Below are 21,425 nucleotides of genomic sequence, written 5' to 3'. Positions count from 1 at the left end.
TTTTTTCCTCCTCCTTTTATTGACCTAAAGGGTTTACTCTTCCATTCACTTGCTACAAAATATCTACAATCTTGCACCCATAAATCTCTCTCTCTCTCTCTCTCTCTCTCTCATTCATTGTGTGTGAAATCTTAGGGTTTCTGATCAACTCGCAAATCAGACTCGTCAGCTTGTCGGTACGTTTTTTTTTTCCTTTTTCCTTTTGATTTTCTTTTCTGTTACGCTCTTTTTGTTTCCCGAGAAATATAGGGAATCGGATAGAAAAGTAGAAAATCTTTAATTTCATATATTCTCTTCTTTGTTTTTTTGCAATTGAAATTTTAAATAATTATGTCTAAGCATTGATAAGAGGTTACTAAATTTCCGATAAATTATTTGCGAAGTTTAATTTCATGGGTTTTTTATATATGTTTTAGGAAATTTCTTAGGAACCAAACAGTATAATTTTTACAATTTAATTGACCTAGAATCTGATTTTATTAGTTATATTCTAGGGCTTTTATTTGATTGCATTATTATGTTTAATAATCATTCTTTTATGTTTTCGTTTAATCTCTCAGCCAAAAAAAAAAGGGTAGGTTTTGTATTGCCCGTGGATTAAGCAAAAAATTGTTTCTTGATTAGGTATATATTAGTCAGTGTTGAATCTTGTATTTGTTTGAAGAGTACGGTATTGCAAAAGTTTGAGAAAATTGTTATTAGCAATATATATATATATATATGAGATGGGTTTAAATTATACTTGGTATAACTCTTGTAAAGTTACACATCTTTTACACCGGAAATTCATAAGAGATCTAACGGCTAAAAAAATATCGTTAAATGCTATTGGTTTACACCTCATTCATAATTAATACTAGCATTTTCTCTCTCTCCTTATTTATTGTTTTTCACTTGATTAAAGGGCATACTGCCATTTTAACAACTTGCAAAAAACGGATGTTATCAACTGGATTGGCATTTTTTTTTTTTTTTTTTGTTTTCTGCTTTGGTTACATTTAGATTTTTCAGGGAAATTATATATGCCTCCAGTTATCAAATCTATATCAAATCCTCCAGATCCAATATAAGGATATGAAGCTTGGTGGTCCTTAGCATATTTTATTTTGTGTTTGTGTTAACTGTTATGATCCCACTTGTATGTGCATATTGCGTGGATGTAACTCTTTGTGTCTGCAAGAGAGGGAGAGATTTTTCTTGATCCAGCAATTATTACTTTGAAGAAGAAGAAGACACTTTAAAGAAAACAGAGACGCTTCCCCATTTTTAACCCACATTTGAAATTGGTTCAAATTAATATAAGAAGAGAGAGATAATGCTAGTATTAATTATGAATGAGGTGAAAACCAATAGCATTTGATGATATTTTTTTAGCCGTTAGATCTCTTATGAATCTACGGTGTAAAAAATGTGTAACTTTACTAAAGTTACACAAGGTGTAACTTGAACTCATCTCTATATGAGATATATATATATATATATTGGCAATTGATGTAAGTGTGCTTAATCTATAACCCCATATTATTTGGACTAAGGCTTTATTTGTTGTTGTTGTTTCTGTTGTTTTGGTTGTTGTGTATTGATTATAAACTGACTTTGCTTTAAATAAAAAGGTTTTGTATTGAAGGAAGGATTTGAGCTATGGGGAAGAGGAAAGCAAAAACAAAGCCACCACCTAAGAAGAGAATGGACAAGCTTGACACTGTCTTCAGCTGTCCTTTCTGCAACCATGGCACAAGTGTTGAATGCCGAATGTAAGTATATATGTGATTTTCTTGTATGCTGTATGATGATCATATGTGTAAAGGAATGTCTAAAGTACCAGTGGCCCAACTATCTCAAAGTGACTAGTGGGGAACTGATGGACATCAGTAGTTTTTTTTTTTTAAACAAATTGTACTTCTCTGTTAGTATGTCGTGTTTGCCATTATTTTTCTGTACCACACCACTGCAGCAAATAGATAAGGATGAGTAGTAATTGGTAAATGTGATTGTTCTTGTCATTCAATTCCTTGACTTGAATGTAATCGCACTACATTCACCTAGGGTCAGTTGGATATACCCTTCTTTGGGATGCCTTGTTGGCACCATGGATAGGGATGCCGCCACCACACCTCCGACCCTTTTCAGGCCACATGCGCACACGTCCAATGAAAATTGATTGCATATGGCTGATTATGTGCTAGTGGAAGGTCATGTGAACAAGCATGTATAAGGTCAATTCCATATGTTGATGTTGTGGAGTGCACGTTTTTATTCTTACTTTTGGAATTTATCTGGTTTCAGTGATATGAAGAACTTGATTGGGGAAGCCTCGTGCAGAATATGCCAAGAGAGCTTTAGCACCACCGTCACAGGTAATTTGTCAAAGCATTGCTTTGCCATTTATAAAGTGATATTCTTTGAGTAGATTAAATTCAAGACAGCATTTTTTATCATGAAATTACCACATGTAACAGTGCTTCCCTTTTCAATTTCATAAATTTATTAGAGATGGTAGGGGGAATAGAAAGCTAAAAAGGCATGGTGAATACTGAGATTTTATTTTATTTGTTGCTAAGAGATTATTGAGAATTATAATTGAACTGATTCTTACACATTTTCTCCCTTGCATGTGCAGCTTTGTCTGAGCCAATAGACATGTAAGTGCTCTCTCACTCTCTCTCTCTCACTCTCTCTCTCTCTCTCTCTCTCTTATGTTGAAGTTGTGATTGCAGATACAGTGAATGGATTGATGAATGTGAACGGGTTAACACCCTTGAGGATGACGGTGCCTAAAGGAGAACTGATGCACTGGAATAACAGCTGTGTAGGAATATATATTAAATTTCAAGCCAGCAACTATCTTGATGGAAGCAGTGCGCATCTATTTCTGCAAGCAGTATTGTAGTTTTAAGTAGGACCCCCTAATGCATGGGAATTAAGAGATAATAATTTGTGCAAAACATCAAGGAAACTGTCTTACAAATATGCTATCCAAATATAAAGTATTCCAATGTTTTGCTCTGAAATATGTAATTTTCATATGCCAATGTAATGTGATTACGTAATGTATGAGAGTTTCTGGTTTACTTTTTGTTCTCTTCTTCAATGCTGAATTGAGGGACCTTGCTTTTTGATCTTCTGTGCCAAAGTTGCAGCTAGGCATTCAGTTTATAAAATGAATTGTTGTAGGGTCCTTTTTCAAGTAAGCTACAGCATTCGTGTGTTTGATATGGTGAAATTTTCTTCTTTATTTGCGGGGAAACAATTTTTCAAATATTTTATCTAGTCTCTTCAAGTTATCGGAAACTTACAGGGCTGAGCTATTCCAATCTGTGGGCTTTATCAATGGATCTTTGCATTTAGTAAGATAATAAGTTGAGAGAGCCAGTCACCAAAAAAATGATTTTCAACTCATTTTTTCAAATTCATAAAGTTTTCTCAAAAATAGGTGGACCATTCATTGCTCATTCATTGCATGTAAGCTACCTTCGGAGTTTTGTTTGTTTGGCACTTCTTGGGTACTGCCACAGCACATGGTGGAGCTGTTGGCGTGTTGGGGAGGAGGGAGCTTTAGTCGTCACGGGCAACAATTATATGGGGGGCATATCATTGTGCTTGTGGTGGACTATTTGGAGCGAGTGAAATCGTCAAAAACTTTTCACGAGAAGAGCACTCTCGTGGATCTAAAACTGTTTTTCTCGCTCTCCTTATATTATGTACTTTTTGCTATTCATAAACTTCCTTTAGTTCAGTACACTTCCTGTGTACATGGAGAGTTTCTGTAACTTCCAATACAATTCTTATTGACCATCAACAAAACAAGTCATCTTTCTGAAAATTGCTTTCCAGAAAATTGGTTATTTTCTAGAAAACATTGTGTGTTTTCTATCAAAACAAACGAAGTTGCATCAGTGTTTTTGCTTTTGCAAGTAACCTGATCTAAGACTACATTACTGGATTACATAGTAGGAAAGTGAAATTCTTGACCTAGTAGCAAAATTCCAGATGGTGATACATGCCAAAATTTAATACTTCAGTCATAAGAGGCAAACTCCCTCTCCATGTATTGTAGAGACCAACAGTAACATTGAAAATGACATTCATCTACAAATTTTTGAATGCTCATGGTAAGAAAACTAAATTTTTGAATGATCATCATGGTAAGAAAACTAAAGAGCGATCCTTCAACATCGGCTAAATAGATAAATATTATATACCAGCAGCAACTTTCCACATTACATGTTGCAGACTGCCTTTTGAGTGGCTTGCCTAAGGACTAATATCATTGGCTTAACTTCAAAAACACATAATATGACATATATTATAGCAATAATATGCATCCACCTATTCCAGTATTGGTGAAAGTAAATGGTCTCTAGCGTTCAACATATCACAATTAGTTAGAAAAATGGGATAGGGTAAGGCGCACCCATTTTCCCTGTTTGTCACCATCTTCCAGAAGTTAGAAATAAGCTCCAGTATCTGGGAAAGTCGAATACAGCACGTCATGTGAGAATGAGCTATTCACAATTCTCCAAATGGCAAAAATAATGAGCTTTGTTTCATGTTATTGAAGACCAAACGACTGACGAGAAAAGTGCAAAACATAAATTCCAAGACCGCCTAATGTAACTAAACAGCACGCAGCTTGTTCTACATCCATCCAAGTTTCCTCGATTATGTCAGGTAATATTCATTTATATTGTCCACAAGATAATCATACGGTGTGTTTACCCCATACTCATATGTCCCATTTGTTGGTGCCATTCGATTTGGAACGGGATAAGTGCTTCCAACACCAACCTTTGCATTAACCTTGGCCCTCCCCTTCACAGAGCGCTTATTATCAGATGGAAATTCAGCAGAGAGCCTTCCCATCTGCTTCTGCAGATCAGCAACTGAATCATTGGTTATCTTTCCTTTGGAGTTCTTCTTCCCATCAACAAGTTTCAGTTCCAATCTATACAAAGCACAAGCATCACACTTATTGATCTCATATTCATAGAGGTGCCACTCAAAATGGTTAAGTGGTTGTGGATCCATATAGTAGGATCTCTTCAGGCCTCCAAATTCATTCATCACTTGCTTCCTTGACTCATGCCAACCACGCCCACTGTAATCTGGCAGCGACCTTTGCTTTCTGTTCCCACTCTCAAATGCTCTTCGAGGCTTATCAAAAAAGAGCCATTCCCTAATTGTTTCACCATCCAGAACTGAAAGATCAAAGAGTTCTGCAAGCATATAGCAGAATTAACTATTCAACTTAGAAAGAATGTCATCTGAGTTTAGAATGTACTCGGTTCCAACTATTATAAATGACCAGTAACAAATTGAGAAAGGATAAGGAAAAAATAAAACCTACCAGGCGCATTCCATGGAGACTTTGCAGTTGCAGCTCCCTCACATTCTGGGATACCAACATCTTTTCCTTGTGCCTTTGCACTAAGAGCAGAAAAAAGCAGAGCATCCTTGAGGCCAATGCCTCCAGGTCTTAGAACAGGACCCATGCCAGGTGGACCTTCATTCCATGCTAAAGCAGCATGAAAGCTACTGCAATAGTCTTGACACCATTCCATGCCTTGAGCAGGCCTTGGACAATCCCAAAGTGCACATTTTGGGCCTAAGAAAGCAGAAGGTGGAGGGCATATACTTGGGAGATAGCTAGAAGTATGAGGAACTGCATCCTCCGCAGACAAACCCGTACCATTAATACCAGAATAGAAGCTGTGTTCAAAATCTGGTTGCAAATCAAACTGATTATAGTCCACCTGAGTAGCCCCTTCCAAGTTATTAACTGTCATATCACGAACTTCTGAAGAGGGATTTTTGCATTCACCAATAAATGGAAAACTATGGTCCTGTTGCCCCTGATTCACATTAAATCCCTGCAACATATCAATTACAATTATCAGTGAATGCTCATTTTCAAACCTAGTGACGTATTGCAATAGAAAATAATATTGGTAAACATATAAAAAAATGTATATGATGAAACTTAAGAAGGAAAATATTAATAATAGAACACAATCACAGTAAAAACCAAAGCATAAATATGCTAGCTAAAAGAGTTCACCTACAGCATAATTTTCTGCCCCCTTATATAATGTGTAGTGATTTCTTTTCATTGGAAGGATTAAAAAAAACTACTATAGTACTAGGTTCACCAGTATAGTATTAAGCAAGTTAAAAGCATTCCACACAATGATACCTTAAATCCAGGAATGAAAACAAATGCTTTGAGTGACAGATCTAGGAACCTGCACAGATAATTATTTCAATCACATTATGATAGCATTTTATGAAGGTCGAACTTTCCAATATGGTGAGCCAAACCAAAATCCACGCCCTAGGGTCAGTGAGGCCTGCTAACTAGGTCCCACTTATTGCCACATGTCCCCCCCCCCCCCCAACCCACCGAAACAAAAAAAAAAAAAAAAAAAAAAAAAAAAAAAAAAAAAAGGCAGGCACATCCAGGTCAATCTCATTTATTAAAGCACAAGAAAACGAATAATCGTTGTAAAGGCTCTTCTCCACTATATTATTCTCATAACTTCTATTCCTTAGTGTCATTGAAATTGTCCAATTCCCCATGTTTCCCTATAGTTGGAACCTCCAAATTAGGCATGAACAACTATCAAGCTTTAAATGATATTATATTGAACAATCCCACTTTTGATAACTACCAGATTATATCCACACACCTACTTGATCCTATTAATATGCCAAAACCAACGAAAGTGAAATTCTTAAAACAAGCTGAAGCTTCATTTCGAAAAAAAAAAGCAAGTTGAAGCACATCTCAGTTCATTGAGCATGAGCCTTTATAATCATATCACTGAGGCTGCTAAGAAATGCAGCACAAAAACATCAAGTCTTCAATACCTCATCAAAAAGTCAATGTCAATATAGAAATGAAAAACAGCCCCACCCTGAGCTGGTTTTCCCGCCTTGAAGAGGGGGGCACAGTGGCAGGAATATTGCCTATTCCATTCCACCCAAGTGTATGTGCTTAATTTAATTATTTATATATATAATTTATACACATCTTATAACCATCGCTCAAAGATGTCATCTCTCTCTCTTTCCATACTCTCACTTTCGCACCTCCCTCTTCTCTCTCATCACTCATACTCTAATAAACACCGACACCATCTAGTTAAGGATGGCAAAATACCTCACCCCGCACATCCCAACCTGCTCCACCTTTGCCATCCCAATGTTCAGCTATCATAATGTTAAAGATCTTAATTATTAAACAGGATCAAAAGAGAGCAAGCCCTTAGCCCTCCCTTTTCTTTTATATCTCATAGTCCAATTAATGTCTTACATCCAAAGTCACATATTAACAAATCCAATCTGATCTTAAATTTGTAATCAGCAAAACTCACATAAAACATACAGAACATAACAAGGGTCATCATAAAGTTCAGAAAACCTACCTCTTGAAAGACCACATCACCTCCAACCTGCACGCTTTGATCATTAGGCTCAGGCTTCGGGGCAGCTAATGGACTAGTGGCATCATCTTCCTCCTCACAAAGCTGCAATAGACGACAGATATCCGAGGAGAACGACCCAAGACTACCACCCTATACATTATCACACAAAGACCAAAGATTTCACAATCATGCCAATCAATATTCAAGCATTAATATCACAAATTCTTAATTCACACACAATGTACTTGTTGCAATACATATACATATATTACATACAAATTTATATATGTACTCCAAGATAAATAAAAAAGTTAACGAATTCAATACAAATACTAACTTGTTGCAAAGATGAAGCTGGAGAGGCTCATTGAGCTCGGATTTCCACTCACGCAGCATCTGATGGACTTGCTCCTCAAGCACAGCAACATCAACCGTGCGACTTTCCTTCCTAGCAAACTGCAAATCCATGAACATCCCTTGCAGGTCATCAACCCGGTTCTTCGCCTTATCCTTGAATAGCTTATGTGATGCAGACCTACAATTGCTCTTTGAACCCTTCCCCATTATAAAAACCCCTCTCTCACTACAAAGCCCTGCAATCCACAAAACAAAACAAACCCAATTTCATATCAAAACCAATGAAAATTTAGACCAAAAGAGCAACCCAATTACACACAATTTATAAGCATATTTATCAGTATGATAAACATAAATCCCCAGAGACAGAGACAGAGAAGGGGGGGGGGGGGGTGGAGTTAGTCCATTTCACCCCAAAAACAAACACTCTTAAACACCCCATATCATTTCAAATCAGACATATGTGTGATTAGCACAACTTACAAAAAAAAAAAAATCCAAGAAATAGTAAAGTAATTCTCTGTAGAAAAGATGCTAATTGATTAAAACCAACCCACCAAAAAGAAAAAAAAACTCAAAATTTAGTAACCAAAAAAACCAACAAAATTAACAGAAATTCACTTAAAAAGAAAAACACCAAAATTTGAAATGAATTTAGCTGAATACAGCAATAAACATATATTAACACAGATATGATCCAAAACAAAAAAAAACAAAAAAAAAAAGTAATATACCAGATACAGAGAGAACCCTTTAGCTGATCGTTATAGAAAAAAGAAAAAAAAAAAGGAGTTGAAAACTTGATTCAGAAGAGATCCAACTCTCACAGACTCTCTCTCTCTCTCTCTCTCCTCTCTCAAGCTCTGAGAAATATAACTATAAAAAAGAATGAAAGTGCTAGGAAATTTTAAGAGACAGAGAGAAAAAAAAGAGAAAAAGCAAAATATTCGAGAAGACTAGACTGGTCGAAGAAAAAAAAAAAAGATGCTCACCGCCAAAGCTTCATTCTTTCTTTTATTTTTTTCTTTTTAAATTTTCTGATACCTATTATCCTAATCAAAAAGCTATTTTTTTCTTAAAAAAAAACAAATTATGCACAGTGGGAGAGAGTGTAACAACACACACTTGACACTACAACATAGTCCTCTCCTCTGCTATGGGAGCAAGCAATGTGGACGCGGCAAAAGCTAAAGTAGTAGCATTTATTCTTGGCTTGTTACTACTACTGCTATTATTTGCCCTTGGGATTTGAGAAAATTACTGGTTGAGACTTCGTGTTGTAACTGATATAAAGGGTGGTGGGTTGGGGCTGTTTTGGGAATTTGATTGGTTTTTCAATTTCATTGGTTGGGGTGATAAGGAAAGGTGATGATCTGTCAGACATCCAGCCCGTAATTTTTGTGCCTTTTCATTTTCAACCTCAAACTTTCATTCATAGTACTACTACCTGTCTTTTTTATTTTATTAAATGTAATAATTAGCAAAATTTGTCAAGCTTTGTTGGTCCACTTATCAGCATGAGAGTTTGGAGTTGGGGCTTTCGTGCGTCTTATGATAAAATTGGCTGAATTGCTGTTCTTTGAGACATCGTTATCTTTTAGTTTTCCTTTTTTTTTTGTTTTTTTGTTTTTTTTTTTCTCTCTAATGAGATGTCGATGGCCTTTTCGACATTAATCAAAGATTAGGACATATGCAATTGCAATGTCTTTGAAGATCAGAAAGGGTTAATGAATTCCCATCATGGTTGTCTGCAAGATTTTTCTCACACTTTGCTTTCTAACCCGTTAATTGAGGATCTTTTTAGATCAAATGTTGTTTTGCATTTTTTTTAGTTACCATAAACCAAAAGCATATTAATTGATCTCATAAAATAGTCTATATATTTAAACTTTTCTACCAACACAATAGAATTAAAAATGATTGTTACAATTACCACCCTTGTGGTGTGCTTAGTGTCCCTTTGGTTTGCATTTTGTATTCACACTTGCGTTTGGCTTCTTTTTTTTTTTTTTTTTTTTTTACTAGCGCCTCTTGCATTGTTCATGAGACATGAACAATATTAAGGCAATAAACAGTTTTTTGTGAGTGTGTACAATAACCGAAAATTATTTTTTTATTGTTTTCAGTTTTCAGCAAGCGATATCAAATGCACATAATTACTTACACCTATTAATTTCCTTGTGATGATTTCTTCTCAAAAAAAAAAAAACCTTAACATGTTTCAATTTGATCAATTGTGAAGGTATTTGATAATGTGACAAGTGTGAAAGTGCAGAAAACATGACAGCAAAAAATAAGGAAGCATGATTTTAGGTGATTGAAAATCAATAAGATTCAATCAACTAAAATCATGCTTCCTTATTTTCTGCCCTCTCTACTCCATCAAGCTTACTAGATCATCTAATGCTCACTCAGCCCAAGGCTGGGGTTCGCAAGCCTAATCCTAAGTACCCTTATCTCCATGTAGCACACCACTCTCATGCAATCCCAATTGAACCATGCACCATCACTGCTGCTAAACGCCACCTTGGTTGGTTAGCAACCATGGATAAGGAATTAGCTGTCCTTGCAGTGCATAAAAAATGGACTCTTGTTCCCTTTAGACCTGATATGAATGTGGTAGGTTGTGAGTGGATTTATAAAAGCAAAGTTGAAAGCTGATGGCTCCTTTGAATGTATTAAAGCTCAATTAGTAGCAAAAGGGTTCAACCAAGTTAATGGTGTAGATTTCTCAAAAACATTTTCTCCTGTTATTAAGCCTGCTAGCGTTCGACTTATTCTTACTCTTACTGTTGTTAAAGGCTAGGAAATTCATCAACTGTATGTTAAAAATGCATTCCTGCACGGCTTTTTATCTATGCCAGTTTACATGCAACAACCTCCAAGCTATACTGATTACGAACACCCTAACTATGTGTGTCAACTAAGTTGTGCCCTCTATGGTCTCAAACAAGCTCCTCGAGCTTGGTTTGATCGACTTAGTGACTACTTGCTTTAACTTGGGTTCTATCGTAGTATCACTTACCCCAGTTTATTTATTTGCCACTCTTGCCATGGTGTCCTTATGCTCCTTCTCTATGTTGACAATATGGTGATCACTAGTGATAATCCTACTTGAATTACTATTGGCTTATTTCTCAATTGAGTTATGAGTTCTCAATCAAGGACTTGGGTTTTCTCCATCACTTCCTTGGCATAGAAGTTCATCGAACTACTTATGGTCTATTTCTTTCCCAAACATGTTATGCATTAGACCTCCTTGATTGTGGTGGAATGCGTTCTTGCAAACCCATCTACACTCCTATGCCATCCAAAGGTCACCATATTCTTACCTCTACTAAGTTGTACCCTAATCCCACCCATTATCGTAGTTAGGGCTGTCCACGGGTAGGGTGGGTTGGGTTTGTGCCTAACCCACAACCGACCTGTTCAAGATCGGGTGGGCGGTTTTTCAACCTGCAAAAGAATTGTGTACGGCAATGGGTTCGTTGGTTCGGGTTGCCAGTGGGTGGTGTCGGTTTCGAGTAAAACTGAAAATCACCGGAATCTGCCAAAATGCGACGAGGTCTCACTAGATTCGGTGAGATCTTGCCAAATGCATCCAAGATTCGGTGAGAACTCGTCGGATCTAGTGAGATTTCCACCAAATCATGCGGAGAAATCACCGATTTGACTAGATCTAGTGTATATCATGCCAAAAATCACCAGAATAGCTGAAAATGTGGCCGAAAATCTAGGAAAAAAGGCTGGAGTTGATGGTCTTCAAGTAGGTCAGGTTTTTGAAAGAGAGATCCAAAATCAACCCGCCAATGTCGGGACCCAAGTCCGATTGCCAAATTCGTCGAATCTGGTAGTTTCGGGTCAGGTTTGGGCCAGTGGGTGAGTAAGTTGGACAGCCCTAACTATAGCCGTGCTAGTGGGTTACAATACATTACATTCACTCATCCTGACCTCTCCTATAGTGTGAATTTTGTTTGCCAATTTATGCAAAATCCCACCATGGCCTATAACCAACTTGTTAAATGCATTCTACATTATGTTCAAGGCACTGCTCATTTCGGTATGCGTATTTTGGCCTCAAGCACACTTGATTTATATGTCTTTTTTGATGCTAATTAGGCTAGTTGTCCCACTAGCCGTTGATCTACCACTGGCTTTTACACATTTCTTGGTAGCAATTGCATCTCTTAGAGTGCAAAAAAAACATCCCACTGTGGCCCGATCTAGTGCTGAAGCTGAGTATCGTTCCATGGCTTCAACTACGACTAAACTTACTTGGTTATCTTTCCTTCTTTGTGATCTTTGCTTTCCACTCTATCGTGCCCCGTTACTACATGGTGACAATCTCAGTGCTCTCCACATGACAGTTAATCCGGTCATCAGGTCAAAGCATATTGAGTTGGACTATCATTATGTACGTGAACAAGTGGCACTTGGTTCTCTAGAAACACACTTTATTTCTTCCCGCAACCAACTTGCAGATATCTTCACCAAACCTCTCTCCAAGCTTCCATTTCGAGAATTGAAGACCAAACTTGGCCTTTGTCTTGATCCACGGCCAAGTTTAAGGGGGAGTGAAAGTGCAGAAAACAAAGCAGCAGAAAATAAGCAAAAAATAAGGAAGCATGATTTTAGGTGATTTTTTTAGGTGATTAAAAATCAATAGGATTCAATCAGCTACCATATCCAGCTATTCTTCATCTTTGGAAAGTCATAAGCATTAACATGATTCTCTCCTATACATGATTTTCTCCTATTGTTTCTCTCTTTCATGTTTTACTTTGCACATAATACCCATCTAAATGGGAAATATTCATCATGTAATAATTTCTAAATTTCTATATAAACTAATGAAATCTCTCTCTCTCTCTCTCTCTCTCTCTCTCTCAATCCATGAGATAGATTTCTCAAGAAATTCTTTAAAGTGTGAGCATAAATTATTAAGATAAAACTTACAAAAAGATTATTTTGCCCTTCTTACATTCCTTAAACATACATTCTAAAATAATAATATTCAAAATTTCACTTTCTATTTCTTTCTCACGTTTTCTTATTAAACAAATAATATAAAAATAGGAATTTTCCTAAACAATTCTAAATCAATGTTATTAAACCAACTAAATATATTAATCCCAGTTCAGTGGTTTATTTTCCAAACAATGTCAGTCAAACAAAAATTCATGAATTTCACTTTATTTAATATTCCCACTTTTTCTCACAAACCAACTGTAAGAGGAACATGTACTCAAATCAAAATTGCAAATTAGGGTCACTAGGCTTGATTAATCAACGAGGTTGAATTCAGCAAATATGTCTTCTTCGTTACTTTGCAAACAGAGAAAATATAATACTGCTAATACCAAGAATTTAATTGTCTAGTTTACTTACTATTACTTTCCAAATTTCATCTGTGTGCAAATTTTACTTTTTTTCAAACCCATACAAGCCAAGTTTGGCTGTGTCTTCAAAGGTTCTCTCTTCTAGTTGATCAATTGCATTTGTAGCTCAATCAAGATAGACTTGAGTCACTATCAAAAAAAAAAAAAAAGTTAGACTTGAGTCCAACTCTGTCATTAACAAGTTTTGAAATACCAAATGTAACTCTTTATTTTAAGTACAAATCATAGGGATTGTAATTTTATTAATCCAGAGAAGAAGAAATAGTAAAGAGTAAACCATTTGTTGAGATCACTGCGCATTAGTTTTAATAATCATGGCCTTTTTTTTGACTTTCAGCTGCACTATTTTATGGTCCATAAAATCACATGACATGAGACTAATTTTTGTGCTAAAAGTTACTGTAGGTATATTTCTTTTGTGACATATTTTCAAAAATAATTCATTATCACTTACGGTAAGAGTCTTATATTTTAGTGATACAATTTGATTTCTCCCATAGAGAGAAAATGGATTCAAATCTCCCAATCCATATTAACCGATATTTATGTGGGACTAATTAATAAAAATAAATAACTTATTATTATTATTATTATTTTTTGGCTAACAAGGGTGTCAAGAGTTTTTAAATACCTAACTATTTCTCAAAATGAACAGATAATTACTAGTAATAATTAGTTTGAGAGAAGCAAAACCCATTAATTAATATTTTCGTGGAACTAATCAGATGCAAGATGGAAAACCCATCTGAAATCCTGACTTGGTAAAGTGAAATTGGGCACTAAACAAAAGTAAAACAGCTGATTAGTTTGAGAGAAGCAAAACCCAACTAGGCAGTAGGCAACTGTTTCCTTTTGCCTTTCCACTAACAACAAAATAAATAAAATAAAAACAATTTTATTTATTTTTCTTTTCTTGAGGGTGATAAAGTGAAAAATGAGAGGAGCAAGAAAGGTATAAAGAGCAAGTCCACTACCGTCCATCGGATTCCTTTATTATCGACACGCATTCGTGATACATACATGCATAGACTTTAAAAAGGACGGCTATAAAGATTATTATCCAAGAAATAAAAATCAGCCATATTCTTACTATTATTTAAATACTCAAACCAAAAAGATTAGAGAATAGAGAGAACATTGTATATCTGCCAATGATAGCCATTATATTTCAAATCACAAAATACAGAAATCATCTTTCGTCTTTAATCCAAAATTAAAAGAGACGAATCAGATGACTTTGTGGATAACTTAAAGATCTGTGGTCTAAATCCAATTATTTACCTATTCTTTTTATTTTCCTGCCTTGATATGGAACTTTAAAAATAAAATAAGAAATTTCCAAATTCCAGCATATTTGTAGAGCATTAAAATGTGTGTGTGTATATATATCCAACATTTTATGAAAACCTAAGCCAGGTGTCCCCATACTGTAGAGTCAATACAAAAAGTCCACTGGTACGGAACAAAGTGGGGCATATTAATATTATGATATCATCACCAAGACACACAAAGTTCGCATGTATGTTGTCAAGACTCACTCAAGAGGCTTGTGGTTTATTATAAAAAATAAAATAAAAAATGGCAGAAACGAGCAGCGTATGTATAAATATGAAAAGGAATTGATGGATATGACAGAATCATTTTCTTTTTCTTTTTTCTTTATTTTGGTTAAGTACAAATGAGAGTATCAATTAGAAATACCTGCTCTCCGGATGGCTCATAAAAGTACAAATACAGATTTCCCTTTCTCAACCAAGTGCATAGAAAGAACAATGTCTAGTCATGCAAACTAACTGGAGCAACAAGGCCTGGCACTCAAACACCCCCTAGTTGGTCTAAGCTTGCTATACAATTGAATCAATAGCTCTTCCACCTCCAGCATACATACATGCACATACATGTGCGTGTCTGCATGTGCGTGTATATCTGCATGTATATGTATGTATGCGAGCCACGGGGTGTGCATGGGGGAAGAAAGCGTAATATTCAAAGGGGGAAAATGTTGCTACAAATATAATTATTTAGTTAGACATCTCATCTAATTCATATGATATATCACTTAACATGCTTCAATGGACAGCCCTTCTGTATTCCTTCATTTCGTTTTCCAGCAATACAAAGTAAAAACAGAACCTCAGTTTTGATAGTATTTGTTTACAAATATGATGTAGATGAAGCCAGGAGTAAATGAAAAGATGACCCAAGGTCTAAAGAATGCAAAAAAGCAAAAAGCTTTGCCTTGCTGAGGGATGAGAACTTCAATATTTCAATTAATTAGAAATTGTGCTACAAAATTGAAATCTATTTGGAAGAATCTGGTGCTTAAATCAAGCTGATTTAGCAGCTTTTTCTATTTTCCATTTTCCACCAATACAATTATACAAAGACATCTCAGTTGACAGCGCAACTGTATTCATTCATTTTATTTCCAGCAGAACATATAGAACCTCAGTTTTGATAGTATTCGCTATTCATTTACAAATGGGGTAAGCAAAGCCGGATCTCAATCTGAAAAGATGACCCAAGGTCAAAAGAATGGAAAAAAGTTATTAAAAAAAAAAAAAAAAAGCTTTCCCTTGCTGAGGGAGAACTATTCAATTAATCTGAAGTTGTGTTCCAATCTGTAATTATTTGAAGACTCTTGTGCTTAGATCAAGCTGGTTTAGCTGGCTTTTCGTTGTCTGTATTAGTCTGTTTGAAGTTAAACATACCACTGAGTCCTCGTCCCTTGGCCATATGCTCCAGTTCCTCAAGTTTATGCTTAAGGAGTTCTACTTCTCTAGCTATATCTTCATCTCTTTGCCTCATTTTCTGGTAAAAAGTGAACAAAGGGACATGTAATTTAGTCACAATTTAGAAATTTATTTATACTTGTCATGCCAAGAACCACAAAACGGGCTGCAGTAATATAATGGTGTCTGTATGACCATAATTTACCATAACATTTTTCCAGAAATGACACAAAAATTCTTTAAGAAAGAACTTCCAATTTCTTTAACAATTGAGTTCTGTAGTATATCTTCCACTGAAATGCAGGATGGAAACAACCATTGTAAAGTCTTCCTTCCAATTGTTGTCTTCATCCACAAATTGTTAAGTATATTAGCTTAATTCTTTTCAACAACCCCCCCCCCCCTCTTTTTTTGCTCTCTCTCCCCAAAAAAAGAAAAAGAAAATAGCACATTTTCTTACAAAAATTCAAAGAAAAGTGTTGATATAGCATCTCCTAGCAAACTTTTAAAAAGAAGATTCATTGTCTCAAAACTATTTGCATTCTTAGAGCAATAGAATTGTACTAATTAATAATGGGAATGTTAAAAGTAGTGAGGAATATTGGAATTGATTCTCTCTGAAAGACTGAAATGAAAATCATATCATGATATTTTTGAAACCCCTAAATATCCAATCATGAAGTTTCATTTGTACTTAGTCTATCACAACCTCAGTTCAGCTCTTCTCTAGACAGTGCTTCTTAGCATTGCCAGATGATATCCACTAATCAATCTAGAGCTTGCCAGTCAGTAAGGTTTATTATATACTGTGAAGCTATAGAATGTCTAGCTCATCTCCAAATAGAGCTTCCCAGTTGGTGCAGTTATTATATAGTGTACAGGATTCACAAAACAACTTGTGAGGAAACAACACTGCTACATGACCCTGATTTTTTTTTTTTTTAACTGTAGAATGATGGCAGAAAGTCTCCATTAAAACAAAATCCTGCTGTAAGTGATACAATCACTATCTGTTTTGGCCTATTTCTAAAAGCAAAATTGTTCTATATGAAACCCTAATGCAAGAAACTAATTCTGTTTGACCCTGATATTTTTCTTACTGTAGAATGATTTTTTTTAATAAGTAAGAAAGATGTATATTCAAAAAACTGCTTTATGCAAACAAACAAAAAGCATATCAGAGATTACAAAGAAGAAAAAGAGAAGAACAGAAAAGAAAACTAATTACAAAGTAAGAAAGAGCTAAGGAACAAGGGAAGAGAGTCACTAGATGTGAACCCCCAAGCCCTAGCCCAATCATAAAGGGGACCAGTAAAAAAAGCAAGCAACTGTAAGTCCTCAAAAGCGCACGGATTGCATTCCCTCCAAATGCACCAAACTTCCATTAAAACAAAATTCTGCTGTGAGCAACACAAAAAGTATCTGTTTGGCCTATTTCTTAAAGCAAAATCGTTCTATTTGAAACCTAAAGCAAGAAACTAATTTTGGATTGGTCACTTGAAATCCTTGATAATTAGGAAAATTGGATTACTTTACTTTAGTTTAGTCTAGTTAGTTTTCCTTGATAATTTAAGTTGAAGATTTACTGACATAAAGAAGAGGAAGTGGGAAGAAAAGGGAAGTGTTAATAATTATCAATATTTGATATTTAACCATAGTGTATACCATCTCCATTGGCACTTCCTCCTCTCATCAAAATGGGACAGACAGTGAAGTTCATGACCTATTGGGTGCGAGTGTAACTTACCATTATTAAATAAAATAAAAATAAAGAAACACATTCAGAACTCTACTAAAAATATCTAATGACATCTCAAGAAGCCTGTCAATATATATTTTATTGGATGCATGACCGTCTCTTGAAAGACCTCCAGATATCTCATTAGACAAAATGAACTAAACACATGGATTAAGTTTCACTAACAAAGATGAGTATTGCCATATCACCTCAAGTTCTTGTTTGCGTACTTCCTCCTTTCTGGCTTCTGATCTAGCACTTCTTTGCACCTCAAGGATCACAGCAACTCCTGCAACCTATATAGGCAGAAATTAGATCATGAAACAACAATAAAGCTTTAGTCCCAAAATAATCTATATCTTTTTTGATAAGTAAAAATTATTTCTGATAAGTCAATAATATATCTAGAGATATATTATTGGCTTTTTGTGAGATAAGCATTCAATTTGTATGTGTTAAATATATGTATGTATCAGATAATTGATATTCTTGTCCCCTATACGTACAAATTATGAAGGCCCTCTATATATTAAATACAATGCATGCAAAAGTGGTGTTTTTTTTCTCCTGTGGTCAGATAGATACCACCTTGGATGGGTAGAAAACAAAAGCTTTACAATTAAGAATCATGAAACTGTAGGCAGTAACCAATCATAGTGCATCATTTCAATTTTACAAGTCAGTATAAAAACTATTTTACCCAAAAGAAAGATGAATTTTTCAGTTCATCTATTTTCAAAAGGTGGAAATGCATTTGATTCACTAATATGGATGAAAAATTCCCCAAAAAAAAACAAAAAACAAAAAGAAAAAGTGACCACCAACCAGGAATTGAGATATTTGCAAGGACAGAATTATTCAACTTTTAGGTATTAATCAAAACTATCTTTGTGTTGAAATACAACGTCCAAGAGCGACACAAATAGGTTGGACAAGTCCTAGTGTAATCCTATGGCACCACAAAAAATTCAAATTTGGTAGTTGATAAGCACAAATTGGAGGTGATTCAGTTCAAGTTCAAAAAAATGAATAAATAAGTGGTGATGGCAATGCACATTAAAGAAAAGGGAAAAGCATATATATTTTAACTCTAAAAATCTAAGACATGTATTGCCAATGAGATATTGCTCAACTAGAACTTCCATTACCCATAATAATGGGATGGAGGTTGGGGTCGTGGGTTCAAAACCCACCGGGTGCGTGTGTAATTTGCCAATAAAAAAAATCTAAGAGATTTATTAATTCAAATATAACAAATAATTACTGTGTTATACACATTATGTATTACAAACAAAAGAGAATTGCATATATAGTTGGAAGATTGGAAAACATTATCAAGCTTCTTTGTTCTCATCCAAGCAGTAGAATTTCTCTTGCATTAAACAAAAGGTTATTTTACAGTTCAAACTCTAGCCAGAAAGGCTGTGGAAAATAGCAGGCTCAACCACACTACTTTCTTTTATATGTAAACAATGCATGAATACCTCAATAATATTAATTTAACCATTAATAAAAATAAAACTAAAAGTATTTATTTTCTAACAGTTGGGTATAAGGTCACAGGAAAATCAAGTCAGCTATTACAAAGATTTTCATGGAAATGTTTCTCATATACTAAACAAGGCAACTTCGATTGCAATGTAACACAGGCCTTGTGTTTCAGCTATATATTTGTGTTACCCAATCACCTAATGATCAAGTCCTAAATCTGAGTAGTGAAATTCTCTATGCATCCTGTGAACACAAGTCCCTTCACTTTTGTCATCCTCATGCCCAAAACTCACCTTCCAATGTGATACAAAGAAAGGAAAGGAAGGATCATATTTCAAATAAATTTGAAGTCAACCATATAAAGTGTTGTCAGATTCAAATTGTGTTACTTTTATATACAGGAATCAAATTTCCCCAAACAAATCCTTTCTCTTTGTTTTTTGGCTAGGTAAAGAGGAGGGGGGGAGGGGGTTTGAATCCAAAATACTAGGCACCATAGATGGTGCTAGTACCATTGAGCTATCACTCAAAACCCCAAATCCTTTCATTGTTTTAGAATTAGCCTATTGAGATTCACTCCTCACATTATATTCCACAAACCCATATCATCATGCACAACTGATCACAATATTAGTTAGTTTGATTCAAGGCATTTCTTAAGTCATTCTAAGACTTTACTGCTCTTCATATTAGCTGCATTTCAAGACATTGAGTAACAATAACGCATAGTACCATTTTTCTATAACTTTCTATAGGCTAGTTGGTCATGATACAGCAGTAGACAAAAGTGCAAATACATTTATTCTAAGAAATATACCTTGGCTTGTATATAAAATGACACATGCATAAATATACAAAAGTATACAGAATAGCACAGGCCCAAAAACATACTTCAGTGGTCAAGTTCTACTATTACCCTTTGTTTTCTATATGAGAGCAAAAGAGTTAGGGGAATTTTTATATGAAACTGCTATAATATCTAACAATTTTACTACAAAAGACCTACAAATTGACGTGACAATGAATGTGATTGGTGCCACATCAACAACATAATAAATTAATTTTTTGTTTTGTGTATATAGTTGATACATCAATTTTATTTAGTAAAATTTGTAGTAGTAGAAGTAACATCACGCATTGTTATAATATGCAAACAGGCAAATAAATGTTACCGAGAAGACGAAGAGTTCCCCAATAAGGTCTACAGCAGCCTGAACAGCTTTCTCTTCATTCAAAGGGCGAATTTCAACGTCGGTTGCATGACCATATATGCGTCTTTGCATTTGTGTTGTGAATCGATGGTTTTTCTGATTCCAATCATCATCATAAAAATTAACACATTTAGAGCTCAGTTAATTTCTCTTCTTTTTTTCTTTTTCTCTTACATACAAACAACAAAACTAATATCTAAACACAAGCAACTATTAAACAATTAGATTTTTGTGAATATGACCCATATAGCATATGTGAATTATAATTATTTCACAAACTCATAAATGAAATGGAAGCTTCAAAAATGGATATGACATTTCCTAGATTTCCTTTTCATAAGTTCAAATTTCCACAGAATGAGTCATGGCCTTATGTTCACTACATATATTCATACCCACAATGATATTCAAATGGAAACAATGATACACATCAACACCCAGTTGATAAAATGAGATTAGAAATGTGTTTGTGAAGGTAAAAATATGGGATAACGTAGTTAAGTACCTGGGCCATATCGATGATTAACTGGCGGAACCTTGGATGAATCGCAGCTTGTTGCTTCAACCTGTTAGCCACGGGTTTGCTGAGAGTCTTCAAGGCCAACGTCCCAAGCTTCAATAGTGGGAGTACCATTACTATAATTTCAAAATTGTTAATGAGCACCAAGTGCTTGATCTTTGGTCTGTGTGAGATTTAATAAAATTGCGAGCTTGGAAATGTTTAAAAAGTGTGGATATATAAAGGGTCTTGAGCTGAGCAATGTTGAGTGTTGAGGTTTGACTGGATCAGAAGGTGGCTTTCTTGGTGAAGAGGCCAGAAGAGGATGCAAAGAAGCAAAGGTCAAGAGGAAATGGAACAAGGCATTAACAAAATTGGGGGTTGTCAAAAGGGCTTTTTGGGTGATAGGCGAGCTTATTTTTCTCTCTGCCTTTAGTTGACTATATGACCGAATGGGTGAAACTTGGAAGTGAAAGTGCAATATGCAAAGTGAGTAATTCTATAGTCAACCAATCTCTCACCTAATTTTGCCGCTTATTGACCTAAGCAATTGTGTAGACACTTTTTGTCTTTT

General features: G+C 35.1%; 3 protein-coding genes across 5 annotated transcripts; 1 reads left to right on the top strand and 2 right to left on the bottom strand.

The window, feature by feature from the left end:
• Positions 1-25: 25 nt before the first annotated feature.
• LOC112020125 (transcription elongation factor 1 homolog) lies at positions 26-3,076 on the top strand. Of its 3 annotated transcripts, none has more exons than XM_065762979.1 (5): positions 26-176; positions 1,632-1,754; positions 2,287-2,357; positions 2,621-2,642; positions 2,718-3,076. In XM_065762979.1, the coding sequence occupies exons 2-5, from the start codon at positions 1,642-1,644 to the stop codon at positions 2,776-2,778; spliced, it is 267 nt and encodes an 88-aa protein (XP_065619051.1). In that variant the 5' UTR covers positions 26-176; positions 1,632-1,641; the 3' UTR covers positions 2,779-3,076. The 3 variants fall into 3 exon arrangements, with proteins under 3 accessions (XP_065619051.1, XP_023908457.1, XP_023908456.1); XM_024052689.2 differs by having other exon boundaries at positions 1,628-1,754; XM_024052688.2 differs by having other exon boundaries at positions 29-176; positions 1,614-1,754.
• A 1,099-nt stretch (positions 3,077-4,175) lies between these two features.
• On the bottom strand, positions 4,176-8,905 carry LOC112020124 (transcription factor VOZ1). Its single transcript, XM_065762977.1, is given in 6 exon segments — positions 4,176-5,216; positions 5,348-5,870; positions 7,425-7,574; positions 7,762-7,784; positions 7,787-8,017; positions 8,774-8,905. Coding segments are annotated over 5 exon segments (1,452 nt in total). The 5' UTR covers positions 7,989-8,017; positions 8,774-8,905; the 3' UTR covers positions 4,176-4,662.
• A 6,518-nt stretch (positions 8,906-15,423) lies between these two features.
• LOC112020131 (OPA3-like protein) lies at positions 15,424-21,306 on the bottom strand. The gene is made up of 4 exons (XM_024052694.2): positions 20,858-21,306; positions 20,314-20,448; positions 17,860-17,946; positions 15,424-15,991 (listed from the first exon to the last, which is right to left on the bottom strand). The coding sequence occupies exons 1-4, from the start codon at positions 20,984-20,986 to the stop codon at positions 15,833-15,835; spliced, it is 510 nt and encodes a 169-aa protein (XP_023908462.1). The 5' UTR covers positions 20,987-21,306; the 3' UTR covers positions 15,424-15,832.
• Between the last annotated feature and the right edge of the window lie 119 nt (positions 21,307-21,425).

This window comes from Quercus suber, unplaced genomic scaffold (assembly GCF_002906115.3).
Source record: "Quercus suber isolate HL8 unplaced genomic scaffold, Cork oak 2.0 scaffold_484, whole genome shotgun sequence".
NCBI classification, from domain to species: Eukaryota; Viridiplantae; Streptophyta; class Magnoliopsida; order Fagales; family Fagaceae; genus Quercus; species Quercus suber.
Note: the sequence above shows the minus strand (reverse complement) of the source record. Positions and strands in the feature narration are given on the sequence as shown.